At 50.0% G+C, this 18,176-nt stretch overlaps 8 protein-coding genes across 8 annotated transcripts; 3 read left to right on the plus strand and 5 right to left on the minus strand.

Annotated features, from left to right (window-relative positions):
- The first annotated feature begins 146 nt into the window (after positions 1-146).
- N7473_003252 (RNA recognition motif domain-containing protein) lies at positions 147-2,614 on the plus strand. Its single transcript, XM_057149192.1, has 4 exons — positions 147-379; positions 441-540; positions 599-957; positions 1,010-2,614. Exons 1-4 carry the CDS (start codon positions 343-345, stop codon positions 1,603-1,605), a joined length of 1,092 nt encoding a protein of 363 aa, XP_057012846.1. The 5' UTR covers positions 147-342; the 3' UTR covers positions 1,606-2,614.
- A 415-nt stretch (positions 2,615-3,029) lies between these two features.
- N7473_003253 (DPY30/SDC1 family protein) lies at positions 3,030-3,666 on the minus strand (the record flags this gene model as incomplete). The annotated part of the gene is made up of 3 exons (XM_057149193.1): positions 3,030-3,117; positions 3,191-3,432; positions 3,652-3,666. 3 exons carry the CDS (start codon positions 3,664-3,666, stop codon positions 3,030-3,032), a joined length of 345 nt encoding a protein of 114 aa, XP_057012847.1.
- Positions 3,667-3,889: 223 nt separating this feature from the next.
- Positions 3,890-6,544, plus strand: N7473_003254 (fanconi-associated nuclease 1). The gene is made up of 3 exons (XM_057149194.1): positions 3,890-4,412; positions 4,482-5,856; positions 5,971-6,544. Exons 1-3 carry the CDS (start codon positions 3,895-3,897, stop codon positions 6,478-6,480), a joined length of 2,403 nt encoding a protein of 800 aa, XP_057012848.1. The 5' UTR covers positions 3,890-3,894; the 3' UTR covers positions 6,481-6,544.
- A 266-nt stretch (positions 6,545-6,810) lies between these two features.
- N7473_003255 (40S ribosomal protein uS15) lies at positions 6,811-7,719 on the minus strand (the record flags this gene model as incomplete). Its single annotated transcript, XM_057149195.1, has 4 exons — positions 6,811-6,984; positions 7,080-7,126; positions 7,368-7,400; positions 7,518-7,719. 4 exons carry the CDS (start codon positions 7,717-7,719, stop codon positions 6,811-6,813), a joined length of 456 nt encoding a protein of 151 aa, XP_057012849.1.
- A 606-nt stretch (positions 7,720-8,325) lies between these two features.
- On the minus strand, positions 8,326-9,893 carry N7473_003256 (8-oxoguanine glycosylase OGG1). The gene is made up of 3 exons (XM_057149196.1): positions 9,772-9,893; positions 8,897-9,714; positions 8,326-8,849 (listed from the first exon to the last, which is right to left on the minus strand). The coding sequence occupies exons 1-3, from the start codon at positions 9,861-9,863 to the stop codon at positions 8,425-8,427; spliced, it is 1,335 nt and encodes a 444-aa protein (XP_057012850.1). The 5' UTR covers positions 9,864-9,893; the 3' UTR covers positions 8,326-8,424.
- A 156-nt stretch (positions 9,894-10,049) lies between these two features.
- Positions 10,050-11,962, plus strand: N7473_003257 (splicing factor u2af large subunit; the record flags this gene model as incomplete). The annotated part of the gene is made up of 4 exons (XM_057149197.1): positions 10,050-10,077; positions 10,124-10,149; positions 10,198-11,409; positions 11,462-11,962. 4 exons carry the CDS (start codon positions 10,050-10,052, stop codon positions 11,960-11,962), a joined length of 1,767 nt encoding a protein of 588 aa, XP_057012851.1.
- Positions 11,963-12,433: 471 nt separating this feature from the next.
- N7473_003258 (putative cellobiose dehydrogenase) lies at positions 12,434-14,150 on the minus strand (the record flags this gene model as incomplete). Its single annotated transcript, XM_057149198.1, has 2 exons — positions 12,434-12,541; positions 12,615-14,150. The coding sequence occupies 2 exons, from the start codon at positions 14,148-14,150 to the stop codon at positions 12,434-12,436; spliced, it is 1,644 nt and encodes a 547-aa protein (XP_057012852.1).
- Positions 14,151-16,043: 1,893 nt separating this feature from the next.
- Positions 16,044-16,238, minus strand: N7473_003259 (aromatic prenyltransferase; the record flags this gene model as incomplete). The annotated part of the gene is made up of 1 exon (XM_057149199.1): positions 16,044-16,238. One exon carries the CDS (start codon positions 16,236-16,238, stop codon positions 16,044-16,046), a length of 195 nt encoding a protein of 64 aa, XP_057012853.1.
- Between the last annotated feature and the right edge of the window lie 1,938 nt (positions 16,239-18,176).

Here is an 18,176-nt window from a genome sequence, read left to right on the forward strand (position 1 = left end):
GAGTACAGTATCCCCAAATGGCCCGGGTTGCGTTGGTTACCCTGCAACTGCCTTGGCGCCTTGCATTACTGTCCAACATGCATCTCACCCCCTGGAACTAAATTTTCATTGCCACAACCTTTTTCCTTCCTTTCCACTGCTCTTTCCCAATTATTGCTCTCCTCTATATCATCGGCTCTTTCTTTGTTTGGTGTTTCCACGCCCTCGTGTTTGTCTTACAGCCTCTCGGGAGTGTTTGTTCCTTTCCGGAAGACTAGCGCCCCAGTCAAGACTTCTTATCTTCGATTTCTCTTCCTTCCCTCTTCCCCTTCCCCCATCCATCACCTTTTGCTCTTAACCATCATGGCTGATTACGACAACGACAACGGCCGTTACGCTGGTAAGTATCTTCATCACAGCAACACGTCCACTTTCTGACCAGGCGATTTGTTTTACCCCAGACGAGCCCCGTTACGACCGCGACCGTAGCGCCTCCCCTCGCGATGAGCCCCGAGCCGACCGTGCTCGCAGCCGTTCCCCCAACGGCCGAGCTGAGGACAGGTAAACAATATCAATGACATCTAACGCTTTCGACTCTTGGCTAAATTTTTATCTTCAGCCGCCCTGGCCCCCTGCGCAAGGCCCATCTCGTCGAGGAAGAAGAGGAGGAGGGCGCTCAGAACACCGGCTCCAACCTGTTCGTCACTGGTATCCACCCGCGTCTGACTGAGTCCGACATCACGCGTCTTTTCGAGAAGTACGGCGATGTCGAGAACTGCTCCATCATGTTGGACCCTCACTCCAAGGAGTCGCGTGGATTCGGTTTCGTCAACATGAGCACTGGTGAGCAGGCCGATGCTGCCAAGGAAGGTCTCCAGGGTGAGGTTATCGAGGGTCGCACTCTCAGCATCGAGAAGGCCCGTCGCAGCCGTCCCCGTACCCCTACCCCTGGCAAATACTTCGGTCCCCCCAAGCGTGGTGAGTTCTATCGCTGTCCGTCTTTGCTTTGATAGAAGCTAATCGTCCCTAGATGATGGTCGTGGTCCTCCCCGTCGCGGAGACCGCTACGATGATCGCCGTGGCCCTATGGGTGGTGGTGGTGGTGGTGGTGGTAACTGGCGTCGCCGTGATGATGACTACTATCGCTCTGGTCGCTACGACTCTTACAACGATCGCCGCGAGTACGGTCGCGACTATGGCCGTGGAGAAGGTGGCCGTGGAGATGGTGGTTACCGCCGTGACTACGGTGGTGGTGGTCGCGATTACCGCCGTGACTCTCGTGATGACCACGGTTACCGCGGTGGCGGTGGTGCTGGTGGCCCCGATCGCTATGGTGATCGTTACAGCCGCGATGATCGTCGTGGTGGTGATGACCGTCGTGGCGGCGGTGCTCCTGCCGCTCCTGCCGAGGGCGGTGCTGGTGGCGAGGGTCGTGGCTACTACGACCGCGATGCCAACCCTCCCCCAGCTACGATGCGGCTCCTCCCCGTGAGCCCCGTGAGCCCCGTGAGCCGTACTCCGGTGGTGGTGGTCGCTCCTACGAGGGCCGTGGTGGTGAGGAGCGTTACGGCAGCAGGTAATGTATTCCCTTGCATGCAACCCAAAGCGGAGATATTGGTCCTTTGATATCTCTGCCTTCTGATGGCTGAATGTTCCCCTGTCCCCCATCTTCCCCTTTATCACTCTCGTCCCTCTATGTCCCTTGTTTCTCCTATGTCTTTTCAACTCTTTATCCCTCTTCTCAAATTGTTTTAATGCGGGGTTTGAGCCGACGGGGCCACGGGCGTCGTTGCTTTTTTGTGTCCTTTTTTCTTTCTTTGCTCTTTTCTTTTCTTTTCACCGTCCCCGTCTCAAACGATAATTCGGAGCGCCATTGGCCCTACTGCGACCGACTCGGCAAACATCATTTCCTCGGTCGATGCCAGTCTTGTCGTCATCTCTTGATCGCAAAGATGATGTGGCTCTCTTTTTTTTATCTGTTCGCGACGCAACTCGGGAAAACTCTAGCGGCAAGGAAGAAAAACAAATTATCGCTGTAATTCGGCTATCTCTTGGGGTCAGCACCTTCGGTCAAAACTGTTCGCCTTATGCACACCAATCTTCAGCTTCAGCTCTCCAGTAACGGCTCGGTCTGTATTCGACAAGTTTTCTAAAAATTTGTGTCGCCTTATCATCATCCACCTTTTTCACCTTCACCTTCACACCCCGTTTTCCGTCTATTTTCCTGTTCGCCGAGGCCCGTCGTCTTCGCATATGTAGTATCGCCAATATAATTGCTACAGGCGATTTAAAACATCCGGTAATTTTCCGGAGCACGACCCTGGCCCAGGAACATACAAAGGTAAGATAAGGTGTTTTGAAGTGCTGACCTGGACAATATGATCCTGCATCTTAGTGTATTTTAACCTCGGCGTTGGCTGTGGGCTTCTTCGTCTGGAAGTTGTCCGATGTCCTTTTGGAGCCAATTTCAGTGACTGGTTGGATCAGTTGCCTCAACATAAGACTCTACTCATCTCTGTTAGGAACGGCGACTTTCAGGCTAAGTTGGTAAGTGCTAATTAAGGATTAGCCATGCATCGACTCGAATTAGTTTCACCGAGGAAAAAGCAAATATATACATCACCGTTTGGACAAGATTTCGATAGTCTGCCGTATACTCCTTCATACCTACCTTACGTGTGCATTTATATATACATGTCATGCGTTCCTATATATACCTGGGTACATTCCAAGCTTCGGACTGGGGACTACATGAATGTATCTCTTCCAACGATCATGTCTGGGACTTCCACGACTCCATTCGTAGACATAAAGCAATTTCAAAAAGTAGAATTAGGGGTATCACACAATAAGCTTGCCCATAGGCGGAGCTCAAAGCCCACTAGTGCTGTCTATCAAGGTATCCGCACACACAGTATCCTCTTCTCTTATTCAAAGAGAGCAATAGATACTCAAACAATTTCCTCCGCGATACTCAACCATTGGAACCAATCCATGTAAGCGCCTTAAACACCAAAAATCTCAAAATCCCTCGACTGTTGGAACAGCTTTCACTCCGACTCTTTCTTCGCATCACCTTCGACTTCCTTGCTCTTCTGAATCAGGAATTCGCCTAGCACCTGGAGCGGATTGGCAGGTCTAATATGAACGAGTTAGACCTGACCTCCTTCTCTTCTTCTAATTATAACTATCGTGCAGTGCAATAACTCACTGGTCCCTCGTAATAGTCTTCATCCCTTCAAGCAGATACGGCACAATCTTCTCGTTGAGGAATACTCGGGCCGGGGCACCGCCGGGTCGGACTTGGGTTGCTGCGGCGCTGGAGAGGTCGAAGGAGGGTGTGTTCGGGCCGCCGTTTGTGTCTGCCATTGTGGTTGTGGTTTGTCTTTGTGGAGGTAAGGTGGTGGAGGAATCGGTGGGTAAGGGCGTGGATGTTGAAGGCGCGGGGGCGGACTGGACAGGGAATTAAAGAGCAATGATTAGATGGATGTCCTCTGGGGGTAGCTGTAGTGTAGTGTCATGCGTGGATAGAGAATTGGAGAGGTGGTAGAAAGATGGATTGAGTTCTTTGGTGAGCAAGGTGTGTTGCGCGGAGCGGAGAGCTGTGGAGCTCCTGTTCTGGAAGCGCTGCTTCCCGCCGCACGGAGATGGTGAGAGGATGGGAGGGCTTACTGGTGTATCAGCCATGACAATGTTTCAAGACGTAGAGCAGATTGTGACTATAACATCGCTGCCAGTTCTATACAGTATCTTTACACAGAAGTTTGTCGATTGTAAGCTGCTTCTTTCGCTCTCGCAGTCACACTATCTACAAACAGTGCAAACACCACCCAATCAAGGCATATTACACACGTGACCTCGTGTTCTCTCGCGAAGCACTCGACGCGCGACTGCGGGCCTCGATCCATATCGTGCATGAGCATTGTGGTGCGAGGAATCAATCGCCCATGGCATCTCTCCAGTATGTCACTGTTACATTACTGGGAGACTCAGCGATCTGTGAAGCGACGACGGACCTCTGAAAAAGACACCGATCTCGAACCCAATCTCCCCGAGAAGCGCCCACCAAGTCCAAGTCCTTCCTCCGGTGCTGTGGATACGCCTACGCCTGTACCTGTTACCGAGGAGCCGGATGCTTACATTCCCAGCAGCCAGACTGAATTGGAGACTTCTTTGCCTGCGGTTCAGACGGATGAGGACGCGATCAAGGCGTACGAGGCTAGTAAGGTCGAGAATGATAATGCTGATGCTGAACCCGGGCTGCATGTAAGATTGCGGGATGGGGTGTGGCAGCGGGGGAAGAGTTCGATTTATGTGGATGCGTTTAATTTGGCGCTGGAGACAGTGCTGGATGAGGAGTCGCATTTGTTTGATGGGGCTGAGATGGAGGTGTTTAATCAGTGGAAGGATTTGTCCTATGAGTCGCAGTATCTGTAAGTTCTCTACGGCTTTATGGAATGTCAATTTGGGTACTAGCTGAGATGTCGATTATTTGTTTTTAGATATGTACGGCTTTTCCTTCGCAAAACCTCTGCCTGGCATCGTATCAATCGATTGGGCTATTATTCCGACATCTCGGACTTGGCCGCGGTGGCTACTGATCTCCAGCGAGATCGTGTATTACCCAAGAACGAGGATCAAGATACAGGTGATCTAAACTTCGGAAATAGTTTTCGATTCGCCGACGGTACGCAGGAAATTACCACGCTGGAAGAAGCGTCGTCTCTCCTGTTGCTCGACGAACTGAAGGGTTTTGCAAAAGAAGTCAAGGCCCAAGGAAAGAACAAGAAAGAGCTGCTGGCAGCTCTTTGCGAGACCAGTCAATCTCAAACCGGACTCGGGTTCAAGGACCAGCCAAGCACGGATCAACCTGGTAATAGGGATGGCCACTTTCTCCAGAAGATCCTGGATTACACAGGTCAATGTATCCGACTCACGGTGGGGCCCCGTGCTCTCTTCGAGCGTGTGCATTTGGTATTCTATCGGTCGACCGAGTGGACGGAGAAGTCCTTGACGACGATCATCCTGGCAAAGATATCACGGCGAAATTTCCCCCAGTACATCGTGTGTCGATCAAACTCCATATTCTCATCCAGAGCCGCGCTCTTGGAATTTGAATCTGCTATTCGAACTCAATTCGATATTGACAATATCCTGGAGTTCAACGGTCCAGCAAGCACAGAATCCCTGCAGCAAATCATCGACCTGGCTAACGAGCTCTACCCACGATGGAGAGAACTCGTCAACGAAGAACAACGCAAAGAAGATTCCATCTACGAAATCGGCGAAGGCGCATACCTACGACGTTTCTCCCCAGCCTGGGTATACACAAGAATCATCCACAAAAGCCTGAACCCACTAGGCCGCTTCAAAGAACACAAGCGCGAACACGAAATCCTCACCGAACTCCTCGCCCAGCGCCTCTTCCACGCCTCCCGTCGCGGGGCCTGGTACCAGCGCAAAGCCCTACTAGAAGAACACTACCTGTCGGCCTTGACACCCACAGAGGGCCGCAATGAGGAGAACCAGCGCAAATTCTGGAAACGAGTTGCGCTGCGGACGTGCGAGGAGGGACTTGAGGATCCGCTTTGTCATTTGATATATCACTATGATCTCCAGAAACGGATTATGAAGCTTGAAAAGGCGTTGAGGGTGGTTAAACGGGACCAACATGATTTTGGTCATGTTATGTTGAGTAAACCTGTTGAGCGGACGGTTGAGGGGATTCGGATTGAGAGGGACGAGGGGCCGAAGAAAGGGAAGGCTACTGTTTGGATTGATGAGAGGGAGGGTGGGGAGTGTCGTGTTGAGAGTATGTGTTTGAGTTGGTATCGGGATCATGGGTGGAAGGGGTATCATTCTGAGGGGGGATTGTTCGTACTTTGGTGAGTTATATTGACCTCTCCCCGATCTATACACTATACACATCCGTATGGACGAAACTACAAAGCTACAAAGCTACATTTTATTCTAACGCCCATCTATACACAGTTCGGCCTCCTCTTCTACGACATCCTCTTCACCTACATCCCAAATGTCTTCCAAACCCCCTTCCAAACCTGCCCCCTAGACCTCCACACAGACGTATTCTACCCATCCCGCGCCTCAGAAATCAACCACCGCCTCGTCGAAATCACCAACGGCGATGCCGAGCGTCTCATCCGCGAAATCCACGACCGCGAATCAGCCACCCAGCCCTGCGCAATTGGAATCGACTGGTCCTTCGAGCTAGACGACCTAATCGAGATCGTGCAATGTTTCCGTGGTGAAGCACTGGCTACCATATGCAAGGTCATGGCGCAAGAGTACCAGCAGCGTGGTGGGGGGATTCCGGATCTCTTTTTGTGGAGTGCAGAGAAGAAGACGGTTTTGTTTGTGGAGGTTAAGTCGGAGAATGATCGGTTGAGTGATACTCAGCGGTTGTGGATTCATATTCTTCTTGGGGCGGGGGTGCAGGTTGAGCTTTGTAATGCTGTTGCGAGGGAAGTGAGGACTGAGTGAGTGATGGTTTGATGCTGTACATATATGTTCTCATGCTAATACAATATAATCGATTGTACATGAGGGTTTCGAGATGAACGACGTACACGAACAATATACCCTTGATTTTACTACTTCATACGGTCTACATTTGATCTACGAATACTGTACTTGCTCAGTGCAAATGGAAGGAATCAAAAAGACATGGGTATAACTCGTAATAGTTCTTTTTTTGAGTGGGCGGATCTAGCACATATGGAAGAAGAAAGGTTGAGCCCTCGACATAATATGCCAGAAACGAAATTCCTTCACAACTCCATCCCCAATGACCACAAACAACCACGCCTTCGCTTATGCGACGAGGGTGGAGGCGGTGGCGCTCTCGTAGCGCCAGGTGGGGGGCAGGACACCGACGGTCTTGTAGTAGCGGGACAGACGGTGGATGCGGGACTCGATCAGAATGAGGCGGAACTTGGAGTCCTTGTCCTTGCGGTTGCGCTCGAGGTGCTTGCGGACAGCGACGGCCTAGTGAAATTACATGTTAGTGGGAGGCGATTCGTGGAAGTGCATCTTATGCAGAAAGGGAGAGCAAGGGAAAAAAAGAGCATGCATGTGCTTACCTTCTTGATCAGGAAGTAAAGGTCCTCGGGGAGCTCGGGAGCGAGGCCTGTATATTCCAAAAAATCTCTCTGTCAGTCTTGTTCTAGGACCAAGCAGAGGCTTAGCTGCTGGTGCATTTCTGCAACCAGAGTATGTGTATGTGTTGGAGAGGAAGGATCGAGGAACGATCGCGATGTGAAATTTTCAATCCCAGTTTCCAGAGAATTTTGCGAAAAGTTCACATGCGATTGCACTCGTTCTTCATCCAATTGAAGCGATGAGGAGGGAATTGTCGAAGGAAGTCGTACCGTTGCCCTTGAGGATGCGGAGGATCTTGTTACCTATTCACACACAGATGTTAGTACACACAATTTTTTCATTTCCCGATCTTGAAAAAAAAAAGATCGCATGTCGCTTTTTCACTCGCGCATTCGAGCCAGAAACAGGGAATTCCTTACCGGTCACAATCTTGACCTGGGCAACACCGTGGGAGTCACGGAGGACAACACCGATCTGGGAAGGGGTGGCACCCTTCTTGGCCAGCTTGCAGATGTGGTCAACAACCTGCTCGGGGGTGGTCTTGAGCCAGGCGGGAGCGGCGCGGGAGTAGGGAATCGCAGAGGACGAAATGCCCTTGCCCTTGGAGTGAAGGCGACCCATTTTTGCTGTGTAGGTTGGTCCGTCGGAGGTTGTCGAGATGGATAGAGGAGAAGTTCCAAGGTGGAGTTGGATGGGTTGAAGGTTGGCAGGGAACGGGCAAGTGTGTGGGTCACGTGGTTCCGGTTCGCTTATTTTTCCGCAGGATTTTCCTCGAACCTCAAAACCGTCCCGCTTTCCGCTTTTGCTTGTCTTTTGATAAACACAAAACAACAGTTTGGATATCTCTTCCTGAGGTTTCTTGTCCGGATTGATGTTTCCCACAGTTACTCTTGGTTTTGAGAGATTCGCCTGTTGTTCTAATTACGCCAATCGATATATCTTGTCCGCTCTTCCGCCATTCCATACGGTCAGTGTCACTCGTTTCTCTTCTTTGCCTGCCAACTTACCCCTTAATGATGAAACACACATTTTTACTATTTTTCTGGTACCTCTTATGTCAGAAGGCGCGTTTTCGGATGCGTCTTCGATGATCTAACTGGACTTCTGATCTTGTCAAATGGCTTCTACACGCTTGTCATTCATTTTGGGAGACTGTCTTACTGACTTTGCTTCTAGGCTCATTATATACGTCCAAAAACAATCTAGAATAGACCCAATGAACAGATTTTACTTTACAATCCTCGTCCTTGATCAGGATCCATGACTCGTACACTTAATACACAGTTGTAATATACATTGTACGCCAGATCACACCTGGGCAACCTTCTATCGACGCAGTCGCTTGGACACCCTCCTGGTCTCTGTCGTCTGAGATGCATGCACGATGGCCTCCGTCGAGTCTTTTCTCTTCTTCCCTCGGGCCGCCTTCGTGACAGGCTTGATCTCCGAGTCCTCGACCTTTATATCCACGGGTTCCTCCTTAGGCACAGTTAATGCCACAGCAGTTGTCACGTCGGTCTTGATTTTGATCTCCGAGTCCTCCTCCTTCACTGACACATCAACCTTCTTCGTTGCTGCGAGTCGATCCGCAAAGGACCGCAGGTCTGCTGTAAAGAGCACACTATGTGCCCATCCTGCTTCCTGACCCCATAGCTTGCGGAAGTGATTGGCTACAGCATCATATGTCGCTTTAGTGAGCGATTTATGGGAGCTTTTACCAAAACGGTAGTCTCGTTGTGCGATTTGCCATACTGCTCGAGGTTAGAAAATGATTCGAAGAGGCCTTAGAACGCCTTACCATGGGTATCGACGGGTACTGATTCGCCCCATCCAAGGCCCATCAAGCACACACAATCGGACACCTTTGGCCCGACGCCTTGTAGTTCGAGAAGTTTCTCATGGGCATCACGGTAACCTTGCCGTCCTTCGGGCTTCATCTCGTCACCAGGCTTTGCTTCCACCCCGAAAGCCGGTGATTCGGGGTTGCAGAGGCTATCTAACCAGCCTTTCTCTCTTTCTTGAGAGACCATGACAGCGGTCTGGTAGATATACTTTGCGCGATACCCAAAGCCTAAGGTGCGGAGATTGCTTTCCACGTCTTTGCCCGCCAAAGCCTCTGGCGTAGGGAAATCATGGTATGAGCGTTCGCCAACCTTGGCAATGAAGGGTCCGTAGTTGAGACACAATTTTTCTACCATTTGTGAGATCCGGGAGATATTGTTGTTGCTGCTGCATATGAATGATACCAGCGCTTCCCAGGCATCTTGGCGCAAGATCCGAATTCCAGTAAACTGGGCTGCCTTTTTCCTGAAATTGGGATCTTGTGCGGACCATTGGGTATAGAGATTGGACAGATTTGACGATAGATTGAGATAGTGCTTTATAATTCGGAGAACATGGTCTTCATGCGAGCTGTCTGCATGCGCCTTGCCGTCGCCGGGTTCTGTGTCGGATTGCGCCCGAGATGGAATCTCTGAAGTCGGCGGAGTTGGTAGAGAGGCGGAAGATGGTGATCGATAATCGCGGTAATAGAGATTTGATGAGTCTTGCTTCAAAGACAGGAGCTTGCCATAAAGCACACAACGCCATTCTTCACTTTCGGGGATCTGTTGCCATCTACAAGGGGTTAGCACATGCGGTCAACGACTTGTAAAGCAATCCAGTGAACTTTACCTGAAAGATTGGCCACAGCGCAAGGTTGTATTGATGCAAAGCTCACTCAGACTTATCGGCAGCTTGCGCCACTCTGAAAACGCGCCCGTCATCCTTGCAGTTGACAGGAAGTTTGCGATTCTGGGCCTATCGAAAAGTGATACGCCGATAAGAAGCATTTCTGCCAGGACTGGGGCCAGTGGAAGGCGGTCAAGGGCATACCGCCCCCAAGCAGGAGCTTCCAGTTTTCCCCTTCGCTGCGGTACCACTCAGTAGCCTCGTCACTCAAAAAGCTCAACATGAACGGTGACACCTATTCCTCCAGAGGTTAGTAACCTTGGTCGCCTCGTTTGAATCATGCTAACTTTTCTAGACTCGGGTCGTCCCCGTGATCACTTCGTAAGTGACAATTGTGCCTTTCATCTGGCTGCGACTAACCTAAATCAGCGCGACGAGCGCCGCGATCGAGACCGAGGTGACAGAGGCGATCGGGCAGAGCGAGGAGGAGGAGGACAAGGAGGAGGAGAGAGACGGCGATCACGTTCTCCTCACTTTGGCTCGCGTGGTGCGCGACGTGAACCAGAGGCCAATTCCTACTCTTCAAGCCGCGACTACCGTGCCCGAGAGCGAGAGGACCGCTATTCCGGCCGCCGGGAAGACCGTGAATGGGACCGAGGTGACCGTGGCGAGCGTGGCGAGCGCCCTGAGCGCCCTGAGCGCCCTGAGCGAGGAGAGCGTGGAGAACGTGGCGGAGACCGTGGTGATCGCCGCCGACGCGATTTCGATGACAGACCCCGACGAGACCTATTCGACGAACGACCTCGACGCGGCGGCCGCGATGACCGCCGGGACCGTGGTGAACAAGATCGTGGTGGTGACAGAAGGGGTGGAGGTGGTGGTCCTGGAGGCGACCGCGCTCCACGGCGCAGTGCTTCACCACCACGCAGGAAAGAGCCTACTCCAGACCTGACGGACGTGCCATCAGTGTTGGAGCGTAAGCGTCGCCTGACACAATGGGATATCAAGCCCCCCGGCTATGAGAATGTCACCGCTGAGCAAGCTAAGCTTTCTGGGATGTTCCCTCTGCCTGGAGCCCCTCGTCAGCAGCCGATGGATCCCAGCCGTCTGCAGGCTTTCATGAACCAGCCTGCTGGTGGTTCAGCCGAGACTACAGCTCTCAAGCCGTCTAACTCCCGTCAATCGAAGCGTCTATTCGTCTACAATATCCCCGCTGGCGCGACTGGAGACAGCATCATGTCCTTCTTCAACCTACAGCTTAACGGCCTGAATGTCGTTCACAGCGTCGATCCTTGTATCTCTGCACAGGTGGCCGATGACCAGTCATTTGCCCTTTTGGAATTCAAGTCGCCCAACGACGCGACGGTTGCCTTGGCCTTCGATGGTATCACTATGGCGGAAGGTGCCGAAAAGGGCCTCGAGGTTCGCCGGCCCAAGGACTACATCGTTCCCAATGGAAGTGCGGAACAGGAGTACCAGGAGGGAGTGCTTCTCAACGAGGTGCCGGATTCACCCAACAAGATTTGCGTTTCCAACATTCCCGCATACATCCCCGAGGAACCTGTCACTATGCTGCTCAAGTCCTTTGGTGAACTCAAGTCCTTTGTCCTGGTCAAGGACGCTTCAACTGAGGAATCACGGGTAAGTACCGCTCTCCAGCAAATCGTATACACTTCATTCTGACACATTGCAGGGCATTGCATTCTGCGAATACGCTGACCCGACAGCCACCACCATTGCCGTGGAAGGTCTCAACGGCATGGAGCTCGGCGATCGTCACCTCAAGGTCGTCCGCGCTAGTATTGGTACCACCCAGGCTGCTGGTCTCGACATGGGTGTCAACGCCATGTCTATGTTCGCCAAGACCACCTCCCAAGATATGGAGACGGGCCGTGTACTTCAGCTCCTGAACATGGTAACAGTGGACGAGCTTCTCGACAACGATGACTACGAGGAAATTCTCGAGGACGTCCAGGAGGAATGCGCCAAGTACGGCAAGGTCTTGAGCCTGAAGATTCCTCGCCCCACCGGCGGCAATCGCCAGGCCGCTGGTGTCGGTAAGATCTACGTGAAATTCGAAACCCAAGAGTCTGCCTCTAGTGCCCTGAAGGCGCTTGCTGGTCGGAAGTTCTCGGATCGAACTGTTGTTGTCTCTTACTTTGGCGAGGAGAACTTTGACGTGGATGCTTGGTAAAATGGGACAGACACATGGCATGTTGATTTTTCTTTTTCACTGTCCTTTCACTTTGCTTCCACTGTAGCAGAAGGAATCCAAATGTATCATAGCAACTCGGCCTTCACATTTCCCTGGCCATGATGCCTTTTGAAACTTATCTTTTAAATGTGATGCTTCGGCGTTTCTTGGTCGATCTATCTCTTTTTGTAGTCGTAGTGGAACTTTCCATCGTAAGGGCTATTAGCTCCGGTCGCCTTCGTTACAACCCTCGCCCAGGCATACGCAGCTCTCTTCATAGGCGTTCCGTTTAATGCCTGAGCTGGCCTTTTAGGGCTGGTTGCCTTGCGTTCTACAGCTATATTAGTCGTTGCTACTTTCAAAGAATTCTCAATTTCAATCAATAATTTCGAGTAAACACCTGTCTAAACGCTCCTTTTGTACATATGTTTTATATCTTCTCGCTCAACGAGATGATTGATATGGAACCATCTATTTCTGGGCAAGGATTCGGGCTGCCGCGGCCTCGGCGACGACCATGATAGTGGCCTGGATGTTGCCGGTAGGGAGGTCAGGGTGAATACTGCCATCAACAATGAACTGTGCGGTGGAATTGTTTTCAGTATGTATCACTTCAGGAAGCAAATGCATTTGGGAGATAAGTTGAACTTACCAGGTTGTCCATTCCGTACACCTTCGTGTTAATATCCACGACAGAGGTACCGTTCTTCCGGCCATCGTCAGTGCCCATCTTGGCAGAGGAGGCATAGTGGTCACCCGGAGACGGAGAAGCGAGGATAGCAGAAGTGTTCAGTTTCTTGACCAACTCGAAACCAGACGAAGGGGCATGGATGTCATTCACCAGCTGTTGAATGAAAGAACGCATAGCTTGACGGTCACCTACAGTTCGCATGTAGGGAGACTGTTCGATGACGGTGTTCTGCTTCGAGTCGAGACCGAGAAGACCAGACGAAGTAAGACCGTGGGTCATGTAGACCTTAATCTCGACGACCGAGTTTGCGGCAGGGGCGCAAGACCCCTGGTAGTAGCGAGTCTGGCCATGCACCTTGTTGGAGCTGAAGAAAATCATCCGGTGCTTGCCCTGGGTCAGAAGACCGTTGCCTTGCTTGTAGAGGTTGATATCGGTGGTGTCGCTGCCGTTCAAGATGCTATCGTAGTCGGGAATGCCAAAGTCGCCTTTAGTCTGGACGGAGACTGTGAAGATCGGGTGGTCCTTGATTCCAACACCGACGGGAAGGTCAATCCAATCATTCTCGGCAGGAACGGTGATGCCGCTCTTCTTTGCTGTCTCGATCTGGTTCTTGGGACCGATGCCAGAGTTGAAGAGCAGACGAGGAGTTGAGAGAGCACCGGCAGCGAGGACAACACGACCATTGTGGGCAGGAGTGATAATCTCGGTCTTTCCAGAGCTGGTCTGCACTTCAACGCCAGTGACCCGGCAGCCTTCGCGCACGACGCGGAGCACCTTGATACCCAGGTGCAAGTCGAAGTTCTTGCTCTTCTGGGCAATGGGCAGATAAGTGCGAAGAGGACCAGCACGAACCAAGTCCTTGATGTTCCAGGAAGGATAACTGTAGACCTGGTGCTTCTCATTGGGCTGAGAGATCATATCAACCGACTTCCAGCCAAGCCTGTTGAAGAACTTCGAGAGTACTGTATAGGCACCCTGATCATAGCGCTTGCCATCAGTTGAAGGCAAGATAGTGCCAGGGTTCCGCTTGTAGAGCCTCTCAGCAGCAGGCTTGATATCCTTCCACTTCCATCCCGCAGGCCAATTGTTGTTGTCGTCAAAGTCATGCTCAGGAGGGTGCACAAAAACCATATAGTTCACCGTCGTGCCCCCACCAAGAACACAGGCAGCAATACCTCCGGTGTCAGAGCACATGTACTCGCTCCACTCGGGAAGGGCACCGACATCAGCGGATAGGCCGGGAAGATCGATCGGCGTCAACTGGTTGTCCCACGAAAGAGTATCGTTCGCACCAGTTGCCACTGTTGGACCAGTGCCTCGTTCAAGGAGCAGCACTTTCTTCCCGGCCTCAACAAATCGCTCAGCGCTGATGATGCCGGAAGGACCACCTCCAACGACAATGTAGTCGTAGTGTCCATTCTTGAAGGTAGAGGCAGAAGCCAAGCTTCCGGCAGCAGCGATCAAAGCTGCCTGGCAGCTCACACGTAGGAACCGCATTTGCTCTCAATTTTACAAAAGTCGGATCAACTGGTCTAACTTCCTTTTTGTTAGAACAAAGGGCTCTGAAAGTATTTAATCTTCCATCCTCCCAATGTCTCCATCGGTGTGGCCTGTTTCGCACCCTCCTGACTCCGGAACTTTGCCGTGCCCATAGGATGTCATAATTCTCTTGGTCCAGTGGCTACCTTCCTTGTCAGGCATAGATGAGCCGCTTACCGAGCATTGTAAATCTTGAGCCGACCGTCCAGAACAGCGGAACGTTGGTCGAGTGGAGCAGGACGACGGTTCTTTCGGAAGTGAAAAGTGGACGATTTCTTCAAGGATTCTTCAGATATGTTTGAGTAATGCTTTAGTAATCAAATATCCATGAAACAGGACCACGCCGAGAGTCTAACAAGGTATAGCGCGGTAAGATCCTTCGATGGTATGACGATGCCAAACTAGACACTCCACCATGAAGCCCTGGGAATGACCATGCCGAAGTTCCACCGGCTTCCCGAGATGCCCAATCCTCGATTCCTATTCGCCTAGCCGTACCGAAGATTCTCCTCTCAGGCCGTTGGATGTCCTATCAAGTAGTAGAAAGGGGTGGAGAGTCGATCAATTTGGCAAAGATCGGTGCCATTTAAATTATCCTAACTGTCGGGTTGCGTTATCTGATCAAGATTTTCAGGGAGTCAGGGACGGTTCAGTGACCGGGTTTTCGATCATCCAGCTCATGTCATCCATGAATCTAACTTACAGTATCTGATTAGATTGTCTCACAAGGCTAAGAGGTCAAAAACCTAGCGGGAAAGGGATCACGCGGACAAAAATCCTTCAAACGATTAGTAGAGATCGTCCTTGTTTCAGAAGACCCCATGTGGCTGACTTGGGCCAAAATGTTTAGGTATCATAAAGTTTAAGGGAAAAGAATAGTTTCAAAAAGGTCAACTTTACTCAGACGGACGCGACATAAGTTTGCCGCTTTTTTCACATTTGAAACATGGATCTCGATTAGATGAATGCTCCACTAAGAACGACTTGCCGACTAGCCAAATCCGTTTTGGTCTAGGTCTCAAGCAGGAAATTTTTCCAGATATACTACGATTCTTCCGTTCTGAGACTACCTTATAGAATAAGGTCACAAGCTACGTCAATCTACCCCGCCTTTTGGCCGAAACACCTATGTCTAACAATTGCCCGTTTCGAATTCATAATGATTCCACAGCCCTTCGCCATGACAACCAGGTGAGAGTATCAAGTGATAGTTCTAGCTATCTTCCCTCCTACTGCCGAAGCAGGATACTAAATACGAAAGCAGTAAGATCCAGTAGTTTTGTCTAGTATAAATAGGTTGTAGAGAAATAACCTTGGCATTTGATGCATTTTGCTAATCTGCCGATGATTAACTACCTGAACTGAAGCTTTTGTCCGCCTCCGATGGCATTGCAATACTTGTGATATATGCCCAAGACTGTTCCTCAAATGTGACAGTGATCCATGTGAGCACATGGGTCGTCTCCTTTAGGTTGCATCCTGGACTGTTGTGATTATCAGCGGTATGTAAATTTAGAAGTGAGATTTTTTAACACTTTCAAGGCATATTCAATCGATCGTTTGTGGGTCTCAATCTGATCAGACCATCCAAGCTCCGTGAAAAGTCCGACTAGCGCATCCGAGAAAGCCTGATCAACCTCATTCCCGAGGGCAAAGTATACCTTGGGTACTATTTCCGCACTCGATTGACAAAGCTCCCATTTAAAATTGAATGGTAGGTATTTGTCAGTGTGTGGCGCGGAGTCTTCCGGATAACCAAGTAGGTGCCATAACTCCTCAAGAAGAGATAGACCTTTTCGAATACCAGGACTATTGAGACGCCCTCCCAGTATCCAGTGGCTCTTGACTCTGTCAAAGCAGGTAACTGGTAACTTGCTCGGCGACGTATAGCTTGAGGCGTGATTTGAGCGGGTCAACACAGTCGAAGCTAAGATAATTCTCTTCTGACCACAGTAGCTGGTCGGTTGAGGCTAAGTAGTTCTCGACCTCGGAGAGGCCTTTGGAAAATGAACCGCGAGTGTCGAGCTTTCTGATGGCTTCAAACATGATTTGGAGGGTTGGTACTTCAGTCGACAAAGATTTCAGCCATGGGGCAAAGTATGGTTTGATAGCCTTTGGGACAGCTGGGCACCCCACTTCAACTTTTCCTTAAGAGGAGATAGATCGTCATTATGCAAGGCGGTTTCTTTATCAAAGAAGTCAAACCACTGAAGATTGATACCTCTGTTTAGTTCTGCAATTCTGTTGACAAGGGCTCTTGCTTCATATTCGTTCAGAAGGTCGGGATGTTCTCCGGCATGTGGGCCAACAGGCTCGAGGGCCAAACGAACAGTGCATTTCGAGGCTTTTTGGTAGTTGAAGCTCAACTCCAAGGGTTCTCCCCTCCTGTACAGAAAGCTTTTCTAGCGTCCATCTTCATTCTCAGGCAATGGATACCGACCAAGAGAAGGCACGATATATTTGTGATAAAAGAGCAGACAATCAAACTGCGACGCCACACTATATTGTGCGGCATCAATATAGTCCTCAATGACAGAAGCCGTATTATCCCACCACAACCCATGATCTGTGGAGGCGAAGGGAAGATAGGAGGATAACCCCTCGACCGGGGTGGATTGCTTTGAGGCAGAGCCTGAACGAGTCATGATAAGACGAGCAGAGACAGTCGATTATTTGTGATCAGAGTCCGTGCTACTGGTGGCGAATGCTCTTAAACAATGGATGATGATAGACATCACAAGTCGTCGCTAGCTTCGGCATGGAAATCTTTCATTTGACTAATCAATAGTAACTATTGAAGATAAAAAGCACTATCACTCCTTGCGAGGGTATTTAGCGCTTAGTGCATATTTGCCGATGGGGCATCCCACAGTGGTGCAGCACTAACGAAACCTTCAAAAGTCTACTGTACTAACTGAATATTTACTACTGTACATCTCATACCAACGTACATATATTGATCGGCTAACTGCAATACAGATCGGGAAAACGTGCGCTATCGAGCTCGATCGGCCTAGTTTTGGCTAGGTAGTGTAGACCTCGCCTCCTGCGACTGAACAATTTCAAGTCAAGTCCTACGATCTAAAGATTCAAACCCATCTTACGCCCCTGCGTCATAAATAGTATTATCAGTATTTGTTTTCTTTATGCCTAATGCATTAGGGGATAGTGAAAATTATGTAATGGCTAATCCAATGCAAACACCACCTGCTATTGTACCAGAATGATACTTATTGCCTTTCTATGCGGTGTTGGGGTCTGTGCCTGATGGGTCGTTAGGAGTTATAGCTATGTTTGCAGCCATATTAGCTTTAATGGTTATGCCTATAACAGATTTATCTAAATTAAGAGGTGTACAATTCAGACCTTTAAGTAAAATAGCTTTCTTTGTTTTTGTGGCAAATTTCTTAGTATTAATGCAATTAGGTGCAAAACACGTTGAAAGACCATTTATAGAATTTGGTCAAATTTCAACTGTTTTATATTTTGGACATTTCTTTGTAATATTGCCTGTATTAAGTATAATCGAAAATAGTTTAGTTGAAATAGCAAGTTGAGCATGGCGCCAAATTGAATGGAAAGTGATCCAATAAATTTCATTGAATATCACACACTAGAGCACGAGCCATCACTGTAGATCTCCTTCACAGAACATGCACGAAGCCTTACTGATTGTTCTATAACTGCGCTGTTTTGAAGCCTCGCCCTAGCTTGAGTAGCTTGGCGACAAAAAAGGCGTATGATCTTAGGCTAAACAACGTCGTTCCGGGAAGCTCTTCCGGTTTTTTCGGGCCACTAAGTCCTTTGAGTATTATCCCGCAATGATGTTCCACGTATGGACAACGTGTAATCATTTATAGCCGTAAAACGCCAATAATACACGGCAAGGACACCGGCAACGAGGAATCTCTAGTAAAATTAGCCTGAAGAGCCTCGGTGTAAATAAATCGGCAGTATTCATCTTCTTATTTGCCGGCTTTCGTC

The sequence above is a fragment of the Penicillium subrubescens genome (genome assembly GCF_028828155.1).
Source record: "Penicillium subrubescens strain IBT 31985 chromosome Unknown utg000002l_segment0_segment0, whole genome shotgun sequence".
Taxonomy (NCBI): domain Eukaryota; kingdom Fungi; phylum Ascomycota; class Eurotiomycetes; order Eurotiales; family Aspergillaceae; genus Penicillium; species Penicillium subrubescens.

Bases quoted from the DNA above. Each gene is read 5' to 3' on its own strand.
- N7473_003254 (XM_057149194.1), top strand. From the start codon at position 3,895: ATGAGCATTGTGGTGCGAGGAATCAATCGCCCATGGCATCTCTCCAGT. The intron at 4,413-4,481 runs GTAAGTTCTCTA...ATTTGTTTTTAG, and splicing joins TCCTATGAGTCGCAGTATCT to ATATGTACGGCTTTTCCTTC. The intron at 5,857-5,970 runs GTACTTTGGTGA...ATCTATACACAG, and splicing joins ATTCTGAGGGGGGATTGTTC to TTCGGCCTCCTCTTCTACGA.
- N7473_003252 (XM_057149192.1), top strand. From the start codon at position 343: ATGGCTGATTACGACAACGACAACGGCCGTTACGCTG. The intron at 380-440 runs GTAAGTATCTTC...GTTTTACCCCAG, and splicing joins CGACAACGGCCGTTACGCTG to ACGAGCCCCGTTACGACCGC. The intron at 541-598 runs GTAAACAATATC...TTTTATCTTCAG, and splicing joins AACGGCCGAGCTGAGGACAG to CCGCCCTGGCCCCCTGCGCA.
- N7473_003256 (XM_057149196.1), bottom strand. From the start codon at position 9,863: ATGACGGGCGCGTTTTCAGAGTGGCGCAAGCTGCCGATAAGTCTGAGT. The intron at 9,715-9,771 runs GTAAAGTTCACT...AACCCCTTGTAG, and splicing joins CGCTGTGGCCAATCTTTCAG to ATGGCAACAGATCCCCGAAA. The intron at 8,850-8,896 runs GTAAGGCGTTCT...AACCTCGAGCAG, and splicing joins AGTACCCGTCGATACCCATG to TATGGCAAATCGCACAACGA.